The sequence below is a fragment of the Phasianus colchicus genome, chromosome Z (genome assembly GCF_987193195.1).
Source record: "Phasianus colchicus chromosome Z, bPhaCol1.hap1.1, whole genome shotgun sequence".
NCBI lineage: Eukaryota > Metazoa > Chordata > Aves > Galliformes > Phasianidae > Phasianus > Phasianus colchicus.
In genome coordinates this window covers 35288043-35303004 of record NC_143476.1, presented here as the reverse complement: position 1 = coordinate 35303004, position 14962 = coordinate 35288043, and the positions used below count along the sequence as shown (strand labels likewise).

General features: G+C 41.8%; 1 protein-coding gene across 1 annotated transcript in view; it reads right to left on the bottom strand.

Annotated features, from left to right (window-relative positions):
- The window catches only part of GRIN3A (glutamate ionotropic receptor NMDA type subunit 3A), a 68553-nt gene that overhangs the window by 15727 nt on the left and 37864 nt on the right, over window positions 1–14962 (bottom strand). The window contains exon 4 of the mRNA XM_031610401.2: window positions 405–550. Coding sequence (XP_031466261.2) covers window positions 405–550 — 146 coding nt within the window. The remainder of the gene's footprint in view (window positions 1–404; window positions 551–14962) is intronic.

The window sequence follows — 14962 nt, the reverse complement described above, 5'->3', positions numbered from 1 at the left end:
AAGTTGCAGTGTTTATTACTTTTTACATGTCTAATACTTTTATTCATTTTAATGACAAATGCTCTAAGGGTTCTCCCTGACAAACTCTCCTACTAGCATGCTGAAGATGCTAAGGATCTTCATTCTCAAGTTTCACCTGGACAGCAATGTTTTTTCCTGAGCTTTTATTATGCCTGGTGAAGGTCTCCCATGTACAGAAGATTGCCAGAATTTAAACACTGCCTATGCTTGATGGCAGCCTAGCAGTTAATGCAATGTACTGCTTCCTGTGCTCTCTAAGTACCTCTCCATCCAGGTGACTACATGCTTGCTGAAGTGACAGTAAAAGTGGGAAGCTCATCACCACCTCACTGCCACGCGTTCTGGCCCATGGACCAGATGTGCTGTTGCATGCAGAGACTCACTTTAGATATGCTACTCCATCTGGGGTTGCAGGGACATTGTAGCGCCGCATGTACTCATGCATCTCGGGAAAGCTTTGCCTCACGTAGTCTTCTGCGCTGCTTTCTCGCACAGTTCCAAAGCGAAACCCTTGGGACGGATGATGGAGCTAAGGAGGTGAAATTACAGATTAGCAGCATCATTCACACAGGGTAACCTGGTCTCATTTGTAAACGTTTGCCAGAAATTCTCAGTGCTCAAAGGCCTGTATCAAATGTTTTCCTACAGCCAGCTTGCCATTTCACTGAGGTACATACAGACTTACCAGGTCACAGATCAGCCTGTTTATGTACTCCGGATTTTCTTCACACCATGAAATGTAATTTCCCTTGAGACACTTAGGACTCCAAAATCTAAGTGTGGTAAAATTTGTCTTAAAGCCAATCAAAGTTTCAGCAAGTATCAGGAGAAGCCTCTATACATGCTAAGACCCATTTCCTGAAACTCTGGTTAGACAGCAGAATCTGTGTTCTGGAATAATATTGACTCCTTAAGAATGAAATTTACTCTTCTGCAGAAGGGTAACATAATCTTTTCATTTCTAGAAACTGAGAAATCAAGTCCCAGACCTCTTCTGTCTTTACTATCATTCTCTGCAGAGAAACTGAGACTGAATAGTTGTGGACATTAAGTCTTCCTTGGCTGAAAGGAGAAGAGCACCCACAGTACAGCCAATTATACATAAATTTTTATAGAGAGCACAGATACAGTTGTGCATCCTTTTCACAACTGGCAAACACGTTTTACCTTCTGTATTAAAGTCCTGAATTGCTTAGATGTTCATAAATTTCAGAGACCTGTGTTTCTACAGTATCCCCTTTGTCTTGGGAGCATTTAATACACCTGATAATGAAATTTTAATGGTAGTGGAGCACAGCTTGGGCAGTGCCCTCTAGTAAGTCAAACACTGCCCCAAGATAGCTGCGTGTTGCCAAGAGCTGGCTAATTGGAAGGCCTTCAGCAACGTGCCTGCATTCAAAAAGTCAAGATTTCAGAGCACAGGAAGCCAAATAAAGCTAAAGCTGAAGAAGATGTGTTCTGCTTGCTTCCTAGGAAGCTGAAGGTCTCCACAGCAGTCTGTAATGATGATCTCACCATGGCCATGCTCTGCTTTGCAAAGAGCAAGCAGAGAGGCATTCTGCCAATCCATCTGTCTCCTTGCATTATCATCCATGCAAAAGAGAGTGCAGAGGAACACAAAGTTGTACAGAAGACTTTCCCCACTCTTCAGTGACACTGTGGATAAAAGACTATTCCTGGCTTTTAGAAGAATAACAGGTGCAATGTAAACTCATCATCATCTAGTTCAGTCTGAAAGGAATAGGAAGGGTATTTCAATGGTATTCTGATATCGTGGAACCTGTAGTTTATTTCTGGAAAGTGGGCAGGTGTTTTCCACACTATGCTCTGCTGACCAGGATCTTGTGTCGCAACCCAGAAATAAACCCTGCAAACCTGTGGGCATGCAGTGAGCCTGAGCATGTTTTTTGAGTTGTCCTGGCCTGGATGACAGCGGGATGCACAATGCAGGGACTGCCTCCATCGGGAGCTGGCCACAGAGCACACTGTGCCAGAAGGTCTGTGGGCGCATAGGGAAATGTTCTTGCCTGTAAGTGTGGAAGCAGCATTTAAGTGCCAGAAGACATAAATAACAGAGAGTGGTTCTGTGACAATACATTGTGGAGCTTTCCAGCACAATGTTGTCCATCCAAATCTAGGTCTAGTCTAGCTTCCACACATCAAAGATAACTTCCATAAGGAATGAGCTTGGACAGGGCTCCATGTACTTATGCTGTCCTAAGAAGTAATCACCACAATAAATGTCAGTTTTTCAGGTTTTATTTATTGTCAGTACCAGTGAAGAAACAAACAACATCACAAGGTCTAGACTCTGACCTATATTAAGCTTCCAAGTCAGCTTAGGTGTTTGCTGTGACATTTGTGGTCCATCCAGTAATGGCAACTGCAGTGCAACAACTGATCTGAAGACAGTGATGGCTGATGCCTGAGCTCACTAGAAAGCATCTTGCTCTGTCACCAGCACAACAATTCTAGATTCCATAGGAAAAACAGGAACAGAGGAAATAACTGAGCCTATCTCGATTTAATTTTCTGTCCCAAAAGTTTTACTGAGGACTCTCTGTGCTTTTCTCTGTGTTGGGCATATTGTCAAAATTCACCACAAATAATAACAACAGAGGAACATGGATTAGACCAGAAGTCCATCTGGCTTAATATCCTGTCTCTAGGAACACCATATGCCTGGTGGGAAGTCTGGAAAAGTCTGTATAGGAAAGTTGTGCAGTTATCCTTTGCACACAGTGCTCTTCCTGCTTCTAGCATTCTATGTTTTTTCTTAAGAATAATTATGCATCTGCAAGTCTGTATTAGGTGACTCTTGACTCTTTTTATGAAGGATAAATCTTAATAGTATTCTAATCCTGTATGCCTCTTGTCACTTCTGCTTTCTTCTTACTGCTGCTTATTCACATGAGGAAAAGGCTTACTTTCAGCTATACTGAGCAGCAGACTAACAAAGCAAAATGCTGCCAAAAGCAGATAATGGACTACCTGCACTAGCCTTGCTGCCTAATCCACTAAGGCTCCTGAGGGCTACTTGCTTCAACAGAAGATAAAAACTTCAGGATTGAAACAAGGCTCTTCGGCTTTCATTGTGGTGTCACTGTTGCTTTCTGTAGTCATCTCTGGGAAGATTCTGTGAAAAGATGGAAACCAAAGTATCTGTATGCTAAGAGTAAGGTAAATGGCAGTCTTTGTGTGAGTCTTGTCTTAGTAATTGTATTTTTTAGATTTTTCTTTTCCTATTTCTCATGCTGTTTCTTCTGTGTTTCTCAGATCTGATGAGTTCTGTAACAAAAGTGTCTTTCCAAAAACAGATCACAGGATCCTAATGCCTAGGACTTACAGAAATCTCTGAAAACCTGACTCTAAACAAATCTGCATTTGAAGAATCATAATCAGAAGATTCAGGAGTGGATTCATTTTTTAAACTGGTGACTGTGGGAGATACTTAGTGTTGGTATCACTAATAGCAAATATAAAGGTTGTCTCATTCAGAAGATAAAGCTGTCCAAATTATAGGAGTTTCTGATATGCAGAGACTGCATTTCTGTGTAAACTCTACTGAATTTTTTTACTCTAAGCCTAGCCAGTACTTAAGGTGAATAACCATCAGAAAGCACACCTTGGGCACATCATGTGTACTGACCTGGAGAGCTGCCAATGATGCTACTATGTTTAAAATAAATGAATGCAATGACTACAGATCCATCTCCAAGTGGTGGTATGAGCTTTCTTGGCACTCAGCTCAGCTAATGTTACAAGAACCCTCCAAAATCAGCTATCTATTGCTAAGAAATTGAAGAATCAGAGTTTGTTTTCATCTAGACAGAAGCCTTCAGCCTCTTCATGGAGCAAGAAATTCCCACTCTGATAATGCACTAAACAAACTAAAAAGACAGTTAAGGGTACAGAAGATATCCCTGTTTATTCATCTCTCTCTCTGTCAGACTTCCCTTCTAAAGGCCTGGGAGAAAAAGAAATCACTCTTTATTCCAGAAGGATCATTGCTCCCGAATGTAAGGGCTCCTCAACCAGTAGTGCACTTCCATGCACTGCAAGGAACTGAGCATTGCTGCCATGTATGGGACTTCCTTCTGCGAGCTGGCATTTGAATGTCAGTCAGCAAGACCACCATCACAAACTGCACACTGCAGTGCAGAGCGATGGATCTGGAGAAGCAGAAGAGCACGACCAGGAGCTGCTGGAGGATAGAGCAGAGTCCTGTTGCTCCCAACCCCTGGAGGGATCTGAGTGCATTAAGTGTGTTTGAGAACTAAAGGAAGATGGATGGTTTGCAGTCTTTCAGACTGAGTCCTTCCAAAATTAATCGTTCTGTAAATAGTGCTGGTAAGATTATCACTGTAAAAGCTGAACATAAGAGATACCTGACATTCCCAGAGGCTAACTAAAGCTCTAGCCTGCATCCCATTAGAATATGATATCTGTGATGGCCTGGCAACGTAACAGTATGCATAAAAACGCATTTATGGAGTAGTTAAAATATTTCCTGGATTAAAAAGCTGTTTAGTGTTGGTAGGTAGTGGCTCTCCTAAAAAAAGCTGAATACTGCCAGCTAACAGTTGCACTTTTGCAGTTCAAATGGTAGAGGAATTTCACAGAATCACAGAATTGTAGGTGTTGGAAGGGATTTCTGGAGATTGAGTCCAATCTTCCTGCTAAAGCAAATCTCCTATCATATTTTGCATTAGTAAAGTTAATTGTGTTTTATATTTGATGCACTGGTGCATACCATGAATGGCTATGCTAATTCGGTTTATCCCAAATTTTGTAAACCATCTCCTTTCTGTTGTGAGAGCTGCTGCATGTGAGGCTGTGAGACATGTGGTGCCTCCCATTCAGACCTGGGATAGTGTCTGGGGCCAACTCAAGAAAGAAAATATGGCTATGAGAGCCCTTGCAAGAGAGGGATGCAGAACCAGATGGAGCTGAGTACTGTTTCTTTGGTCTGTAGTCTGGCTGCACAGATGCAGGGCTGTGAAATGCAGGACCTAATGATCTTGGTGAATAGATCTAGTGCAGATAGATCAGGAAGATGACCCATCTTCTATGAAGACAGAACTCTTGGGAGGCCAACAAAATGCTGCTGGGAAGAGCAAGTCAAAGGTGCAGAAGGCTAAAGACCTTTGGAAATGACTAGGCTTTCTGTACCTGGGGCTCCTGAGGATATTCATCTACTGCAGGGTTCATGGGTTATGCCAGACAAATCTCACTGTGTAAGAAAGTATGGTATCCAAGGTAGGGGTAATGTGATTGCTTCCAAGTACTGAGGAGGTAAAGTGGTGGTTGGGTCACTTAAGTGCTGAGGCAAGGAGGTCACGGAGCATCCAAGGAAAACCCAGAGCTCTGCAGAACATTCAACCTCTATGAAAGCTCCAGGAAAAGCTTTGGGATGCCTCAGAGTTTTCTTGTATAACACTCTGCTACTAAAAAATGATGTTTGTGCTGCCCACTGCAGATACTAGTTCCATCGGCTTACCACCTTACTTCTGCATGTTCTTAGTTTTCATCTTGTTGTTAAAACATCTGCTGAGTGGGAAGTGGAGAGCTTGTGTTTTATTTGGGAAGATGTTGAGAAGAATTGGGTATGTACATACATCTATGCCTTGGGGTGCCAATTATGCATGAAAATACCAATGTGATAAAACCAGAGGAGCAGAAACAGAAAAATAAAATCCTAAATGTCAGGGATTTTGAATTACTTGGCACATTCCAGTTTATGTAATACAGTGCCACTGCATTCAGGCTGAGATCACCTAGACTCAGACTTGAAAATACTTAAGCATAGAAATGTCCTGTTCAAGTTGGGATTTAAAACTGAAAATGCGTGAGATGCTGCTAGGAGTTGACATAATCCAAAGTTTGGCTGTTAGGCTGTGGGGCCTTCATAGCAGACTCCGGCTTCTGAATGAACTTTCACTGCTGTATACCTAGATTGGGCTCAAAGAACTTTTCCCCTTTGGTGCCCTGCTCACTTTATCTACCATTACTTTGAGGTTTGCATCACATTTGGTTGTCATGTATTTTTGCTGCGTGTAGGAAACCTTACATGTTCAGAATATAAATACAGTGAAAAGATTTGCCTCAGTCCCAGAAAGGCAAGCAATAGAATAGGTGGAGTGAATCTACCCAGTGAGAAGGGCAGTTTTTTCTTGAGGAAGTTCTGTACCACATCCATGCGGTTCCCCTGAGAAACTAGCTTTCTGCATGTCTATGTAAGGGAGAGAAGCTGCACTGATTGCCTGATGGCAATGCTTCTTCTGTTTTTGTCAATTTTAATAGAAGCCTGTTACCAAGACAGGAGATGCCAGATTGTGTCAAGACTACTTAATGAGTGGAGTACAGTGGGGTCTCTAAGTGACAGGAGTTATGCTGAAACATGAACTGGCCAGGTGGATTTCTGGCTTTGCTTCCTTCTGATCCAGTGGAGTTTGAGCTTGCAGGGAACTGTGAAGAGATAGGGAAGTTCTTAACAGAGAAGCTGCTGGGAAGTGAAATCGTGGCTATCTCCAACAAGCAGAGAGATCAACATTATCCATACATGACTGACATCTAGGAAATGTTTTCCCAGCACTTGATTGATGGGGTGCAGTACCTGTCTCACTGTCTTTAATTCAAGACTGTTTTGTGCACCTTGATAGCTGGTGGGAGGAGGAATGCTTCTGGGGCTCAGTTTCCAATTAGCATCTTAAATCATCAGTGTGATTTCATCATTCATCCAAAATACACCTCTGTGAAGAGGAGGACAACATATAATGGGATGCAGTGGTAGTGACAGCACCCTGAGTGAGAGATGCAGAGGTCACACAGATTCAGCTTTTAGTGCCACCTATGATATTGCTTTTCAATTTTAAGAGGGTACAGAAAGGGTGAACACAGCTGAAAGCACTCTCCTAACTTACAAAAACTTCTGAGGCAGAATTGTTGTAAAAAGGCTTTAGTAGCTCTGCTTCATGCTATTGCTAGCTGCTTGGTGTAACACCTACTGCAGTGTTTAATGGTCACTGCATCCATCAGCAGCGGTGCTGTGAGTGCCAGCACAATCTGCACCAGGGAATTGCTGCAGACTTTGGAGAAAATACTCAGTTTCGGCTGTTAATTGCTAGAGAGTGGTGGCATCAAGTGCTCTGCTCTGCTGTGAAAAACTGATAAGCTTTTAGAGTTCTGCTGCTTTGCCGTAAGCCTTTAGGAAGCAGTAGGTTTTTATTCTGCCTTATATAACCCACACACTTACATGGTCATATAGCTTCTCATGACAGATTTCTCATGACCTGCTGACAGAAGAAATGCAACTGCTGATACTAAACAAAGTTCAGAGTAAAAAGAACAAAACAAACAAAAATTTAAAAAAATAACTACAAAGTATAACTGTTTATGGGCTGTTCCCTACTTATCTACAAGAATTTCTGAAAGCTAACTCCAGTGAATATTTATGGGTTGCAGAGGGGGATGAAAGGAAATTATTCATAGTGAAGCACATGAATTTCGTGTTTTAGCAGATGAAAATTCACAGCTGAACTTCTGGAAGCATAAGCTTTGTTTAGAAGCTGTCCCGTGTGTTCAGGCTTGAGATGTGGTGCTCCCAGAGTCTCCAGGAGATGGTGTATGCAGGATATGTCTGAAAGCTCACCTTCCTTTTCCTGTTGAGTAAAGATTCTTGGCTTGCCAGGATAATGTCAGATTTTGTTAAAGTCCTGTAATTTTGAATTTAGCTCAACTAGATCATTAATTGGCATAAATCTTAACAGCTCCATTGAAGTAAATGAGCAGATTTAATCTGGGAACCAATGCACAGTACTGAGAGTTTTTTCTCCTATATCTCAACATGATTGCAAATGAAAATAAAGCCTAGCTTAGGTCTCTTAAAAACATAAAGGCTCCTTCTGTGAGTGGTAAGAATAAATTTTAAGATCTGCTTTCCTTTCCAGTGTGCTGCAGAAGCTGCTTTGCTACAGGTTGCAGCTTGGGACTCAAGTCTGAGCAGGTATTAATTTCTGAGCATTGCTCTATGATTGAGTTTCTGGGCAATATCTTAGTGCAAAAAGCTCTGTAAGAACAGAACAGTGATGAATATAAACTTAAGGATATGTTCATCTCTGTTTTTAACAGCCCTTTTGGTCTGGATAGAGAGATCTTTCAGATAGGATTTATTCCAGAAAAGTTGACAACTGCATGATAGCATGTGTAAACAGTTATAAGCCAAGTTGATAGGCTGAGGGAAAAATAGGGATGTAATTCCCAGCAGACAATAGATCATTGCTTCCAGTTAACTTTAGTGGCACAAAGCAGCCATAAAAATGTTCCAGCCTGTGTTCTTCTGCTCCCACCTGTAAATAGGGTTAATGCTGCTTTAATGTCAAGTCCTTCCCAATCAGAAAGAGAGCTGCTTGGCTGAGTATGTTTTCCACACCAAAAAGACACGGAGCATTTCAGGTTCCATAGTTCCTCTTCACCTTCCACCCAGGCTATAATGTTTGCTGATGGAAAGTATTTGAAGAGCTCTCCAATTCTGTGGGCTGGAAGAGCACACCTAATATCACAGTAGAATATCATGTAGGGTAGCTTCCTCACCAAATTTCACAACAACCATCTTTTAAATCATTTTTCTTAGAAGCTCCTCCTGCTCCAGCTGTCAGTCACTGGTTGGTCAGAGCCATGCTGTCAGTCCCAGCCATGTGGCACTCATCCCTACATTGTACTATGCTGGTATGGCAAGGACAGCATTCTGCAGTTTGTGGGAAAGGGAAGACATCAGTGTCATGGTAGAAGTGGGGTGACAGGTTAGAAGAAATTAAGGAAATTTGTAACAGTGAAGCATGTGTTAAGCCCAAGGTGTAAAATACAATGATGGGCCCATTTGGAGGCCATTACTTTTTGCACAGTGAAATATGGACAATGGTACTTGACTTTACTTGGTGTTCAGCTGAATCTCATTGCACTTGGTAAGAACTATGGTTCTTTCCAGAAGACTTGATCCCTTACTGTCCCTGAAATCCAGTGGTGCTGGTGCTGAGTGAGGACTGCTATCATTAGGAAGATGAGCCAGGCTGGTATCCAGGTGTGTTTTTATAGACCACAATAGCTGTGAGCAGTAATAAATTTCTTTCAGGCTGCTAAGTCAGCTGTACAATGATCTTCAATCTGCCACAGGATAAGATCAACATTATGTGTCTTCTCTGTCCTCTGTTCTTTGCCAATTACTCAGTAGCATCTTCTTGTTGTCTTTCTCTGCTTGCATTACTGCATTATTTCTTGCAAGGGTCTCAGTCTCATCAAGGATTATGCTGCTGTTTCTGATGGTCATTGCTTTTACCTAACATGGCATAAAGGTATACAGTTTTAGAGTAGGATACTGATGTGAAAACTGCTGGAAAAATCCTAGAACACACTGACTCCTTCTGGTTCTGAAAGAACAACCTTCACAACTTACACCAAAAGGTACAAAGACAGCAGAACTTCCTCCCTTCTATCCCCCTACCTACATGTTTTGGGTCAAATTGCACAGTAAAGAGCAGCCTAGACAGCAGGTGACTGAAAAACTCATTCTATGTAGGCAAAGACCTGGAGCAGCAGCAGGATAACATGTAAAGATACCACAAGGATGACTGTTGACAAAATGGTGTAAAAAAGCAGGTTTTGAAGAAGGAGAGCTCTTTGGAGAATGGGGCAGTACAGTGTTTGATAGATAGAATATTAGCATGGCAAAAATCCAAATAAGCAGGATTCTGAAGCTTCAAAGCCATAACTTTACAAGACATCTTTAATAAGGTGAATGGAAAGCTAAACAAGTAAATTTTTCACTGCTATAAACTGCATGGGAGAGCTAAGGTAGCGAGGATTTCACCTCCACAGATAGCAGATGTCTTCATCCCCATATGAGATTAGTCTGCAAAGCCCTTCTTCATCCGATCCTTCAGTCTGATACACTTAATTTCTCTTCCATTTGAGATTTTTGCACTTTGTCTGGACTCCATGACATTTAAAGTCCTCTTGAGTTCACTGACTCATTAATACTCAGAAAAGCACCATACACTAATTAACAGGCTGTGATGCTGTCAGTCACAACCTTCCTGTGTCCAGTATCTTTCAGCACGGACATGTCTGCTCTATAGGTATTGCTGCCTACTTCCTGGAATTCTAAAAAGAAATGAATTCTACAGTCCTAGAAAGTACAAAATCCCATGGTAGTAGTAAGATTTCTGTTAACTCCATTGAGATGGTGCTTATTTTTTTGCCATACAATTTAAATGCATTTAACGCATATTTAAATACATGCTATTTCATTATTTATTCAATACATAGCAGCTCGAGTAGCCCTCCTGACAATGATTCCTCTTAGGTGGCTGCAGTGAAAGATCACAGCACTTTAAGTGCATTTGCTTAAGTGTAATTCTTACAAGACTTCATTTATATATATATATATATATATATATATATATATATATATATATACACGTATGCATATTCCCTTTAACTATATAACAGTTATGGCCTCACTATAAAGCTTGCTGGACTCATGGGAAAATCTCAATAAATGCAGCTCTGTTTGGATCACACTGCTAACTATGAAAAAGGCCTGTAAAGTGTTTGGAGCTTTCCCTTTCTGTGATTTGATATTGCTAAAGCTCACCTGCTAGCTGGTTACTATTTCTGGCTGTTTTAATACTATACATAGCAGGGAGTTTTCAGCTGATACACAGTTACAGACATAAAGTCTCGAAATTAATTTATATTTCCATCAGAAATATAAACAGAAATCAGAAACAAGTCTGCAACCTCACATATTATACTTTAAATTTAGAAACAAAAGTCTGATTGATTGTAAATGCTGCATTGTTGGATAAAATAGTCTCAAAAACATCTTGCTTAGATTATTCTAAGCACTTAATATTGTAACGGAGAGATAGCTCATAAAAGCATGTGTTCTGGTGGCATGTCAGGAGGTGGATTGGAAACTTCCAAGAGAAAGCATCAGAGATTTCTGAGGATTCATTCCAAAGCATGGTGGTTGGAAGGATGTAGCAGATGGGGCTTGTCAGAGTGATCGCAGGTGTCTGCAGTGTATTCCCCAGGGCTTCTACAGTGTTGTGAGACATCAGTGCTGGATGTGCTAGCACACCATCACATGTGATGGAGAGGTTTATGCTTTCAGGAAACGGTTTTGGTGATCTTTTCCCAAAGTGTCTTCAACAGAGGACTCACAGCCAGATGTGCCTACCTCTCCCAGCTAACTGTGAAAGCATATCAGATTGAGTAAATCACACATAATGTCCCCAGTGCAGACATGTAAAGTCAGGTGAAATAACGCAAGGAAATTAACTGCACAGCTCACAGCTGTAGCACTTCTTCTTAAATGAATCTCAACAGGCATGGTATTTTCTGTCAAGATAGAACGTGGAGAGTAGTTCTGCCACTGCCATTGAGCACTGTGAAGGCAAAGTGATCCAGAGAGATCAAAGTATCACCTTACTAAATTAGCATACACAGATACAAAAATGTATCATGAATTTGGCAAAGAAAAGCTGACATCTGTTACAGCTGTGACAATGGTAAGGTAATACCTGAAAAGTTCGTGATACTGCTGAAAGCATGACACCTTTACTAGCAGAAAGAAAAGCCAGGTGTGGGACCACCTCCTAGAAGACCCTCTATGCTCTTCAGCTTCTACTGATGGATGTTTTCTTATTGGCATGTTTGCAATATATCTTCTGTCCTCTGGGCTTCCACAATCATTTTCCCTTAGATAACATGGGTATCTGAGTACACTCCTAACTTTTACAGTACATTTCCAACATGTGATAGACAGTAGAAGCCTGAAAGCAAAGTCCCTGCTTCAAAGAACTTGACTCTGACAAGCTCTGCTCCCTGGGGAGAGTCTACAATCCAGAGCTTTTCTTTTGGATTTGACAGAGAAATTTTCCTGGATCCAGGCCTTAGACTGCAGGGTTACAGAGCAAAGAAAGGAAATGGGAATGTTTATGTACTTATAATCTCTTCATTTCCCTGCCTGTGGCACTGAGATGTAGATCACTTGCAAGCAGATGGTATTGCTTTACAGAAACCATACTGGAAACTAAGACATAAAATATCAGGACTTGTCACCAGACTGGCTAGAACAGACAAAAGCCACAGAGATACATACTTTCAAAGCAAGCTGGTAGCAAATTCTCTTTCTGTACCCCAAGTCTCTTGCTTATCTCCATGCTCCTTCTCTACTCAGCCTGTGCCTGCTGCACTGCAGTAATGCAGTCGCTGCCTGTCAGTCAGGGAACAGATAGAGCAGCCAGCTGTCTTGTCCCCATCTATCCCCATTTGCACACCTCAGTGCCTCTCTAGCAACATTTTTAATGGGTTACCTTTTGCAACCCAGTCCCTGTGAAAATATGCACTGGCCTGGCCACAGCAAGGGATAAAAGCTTTTGGTGGTGGCTTTTTCAACTCAGACTTAGCATAATGTCATGGCCAGGAGACTAAGGAGCAATAAAACAAACAAGGTGGCAAGCAGATTGGGGAGATGTCAGGAATAGTGCCAGGTGTCTTCCAGGCTGTGACAGGAAGGCAGGACAAATGATTAGACCTGCTCCAAGGCAGCCTGCTGGTCTGCATGCTCACAGGATGAATAACTGACCTTGTACGGAAGTCAGGTCTGCACAACAGACAGTCTGCCAAGCAGTCCGAAAAACAGGAATGCTGTAAATTTTTATGCACCCAAAGATCTGACACTAGGAAAACAACCTAGGATTCAGATAGCAGAAGGGATGAAAGCTGTAGAAAATGATCTGAACAAAATATTTGTCTGTCTTCTGCCTGCGAATGAGCTTATAAACTCATTGCCTGTGGTGTGGAGAGCAGCCTGCTGCTTCAGATGAGGGCTCAGGACACTGCTGCAACCTTTATCTGTGTTGAGACTGCACTCATGCTGCAGCTATCCTCTACTGCTCAAACAGCAGCCTGGATTCATTCAAGTGAATGTTTTTTTGTGTTTTTTTTCCCCGAAATATGGGTGTGCCAGTTTGCACTGAGAAGAGATGATGGTATAAAATGTGTAAGATTAGAAAACAGGAGGAGATAAGGCAGCTGTGGTCCCCAGCTGCCCATTTTCTTAGGAGAGTAAGATCTTTGGGTGACAGAAAATTGCTTTCATCTATTTCTGCAGCTCAGTGGTGGTGTGTATTTTGCAGCTTCTGCTAAAAGAAAGGTGTGCTGTCAGGCTGTGACTGGCTGCCCCTAAGGTGGGAGCTTCCCAGTGAGCAACCACCTGGTGCTCCTGCAGGCCTTCACCTGTGGCTGCTCAGAGCCCAGATGCTTTAGCTCAGTATTCATGAGATGTGATATGAAGGACTGGAAGCAACCTGTGTGACAGGCATTAGATAAAATGCATTTCTAATCCCTTCAGCATCAAAAGGGCTTTCAGGTTTGAAAACCTGAGTCAGTGGAGTACCTGGTTGGATGGATGCTCCGGACATCTGGCTTGCCCTTGTTAAGATTCTGTACAGGCCCCACTCAGAAAATGCGCACTGAGAACCTCAGGCACAAGGCCTGTTCCCAGAACAACATTCTCCTGCCTCCCATTGCTGCTCTGGGTAGCACCATGCCTGGCTGTTGCTCCTGGAAGCAGCATGGTGATATTTCAGTATTTCATCGTTCCCTTCTTGTCAGAGCACATTTAAAGTCCACTGGGGAGACCCCTCATTCCATATTCCGTGTGATCAGTGGTTGTACCGCAACTAATTTCCTGTTGATCTCTGATGAGAAGGTTGTACCTCTGAGACTCTCCTTTCAGAGCTGTACTGAGCAACTGCTAAAACACGGTGCTGCTTGGTCAATTACACATCACCACTGCAGCATGTATTCCTCTACAAAAGCAAATGCTGTTTAATCAGGCCATAGCTAAAGTTGGATATTTTTTTAATCAGAAAAAAGAGCATAGATCCTTCTGTCAGTACTGGCTTTAGGAACCAGACTTTCACTTTTTCCCATCTTACCATCTCTCCCCTCCTGCTTAGAGTCTCACATGGGATTTACTGTCTGTGGTGCCAGCTTGGGGAAATCATACATTTTACACCACCTCAAACAGGCTGCTCATCTATTTCAGGTTTTGCTTTTTAAATACTTTCCAGAAGCACAGTACAAGAGCATATTTGCCTGGAGAACAGCAGGGGAATGTTTAAAAGCACATTAATATTAAAAAGATTATTTCTGCATCTTGTTGCCATCTTTTTCAAAAAGATGAAGAGGCAGGTAGATCTGAAAAAGAAGGTAAAATATTTAAATCACCTAAAAAATATTTAAAGAAGTAACCAAACTGGTGGGCGTACCTCTACAACTGCTGTGCTCCAGACGTTTTCCAAACCTGAGCTTTATATGTTAGAGAGAACTCCATCAGAGCGCAGCTCAGGCTTTGTGTGAGAAGAGATTAAAGCAGTACGTTTTCTGTTATAACTGATCATACAGACCAAGACTTCAGAGGCAAACAAAATATCTACAAATATTTTCTAGTTCATGTAACATCAGGTAATCCTCTCTCATAAAACCTATTTGTTTTATTTCTACATTGGAAAGTGGGAACAATTCAGAAGCTTAGCTTTGTTCCACGAAGCAGAGAAGCGTCTGTCTAGGAGAGGCTACTAATGCCACTGATTTACCTGATCCCTGAGGTGATTAACCCCAAACCATTAGTCAACAGTGTTTTATTTAGGCCTAAGACCTGTGTTTGCAGTGTGCAATACACTTCAATACTTTGTGTTCAATTTTGTAACTTGATGGGAAAGCTTTACAGTGCAGCTTTAGAATAATTCTATCGTCTTACAGTTTGCAGAAGTTTTCCAATATCTCTCATAGGAACTGCCTGTATGGTCATAATAGTGATGCAGAAAATTAGGATGTAATCTGATGTGATTAGGTAATGGATTAGGTAATG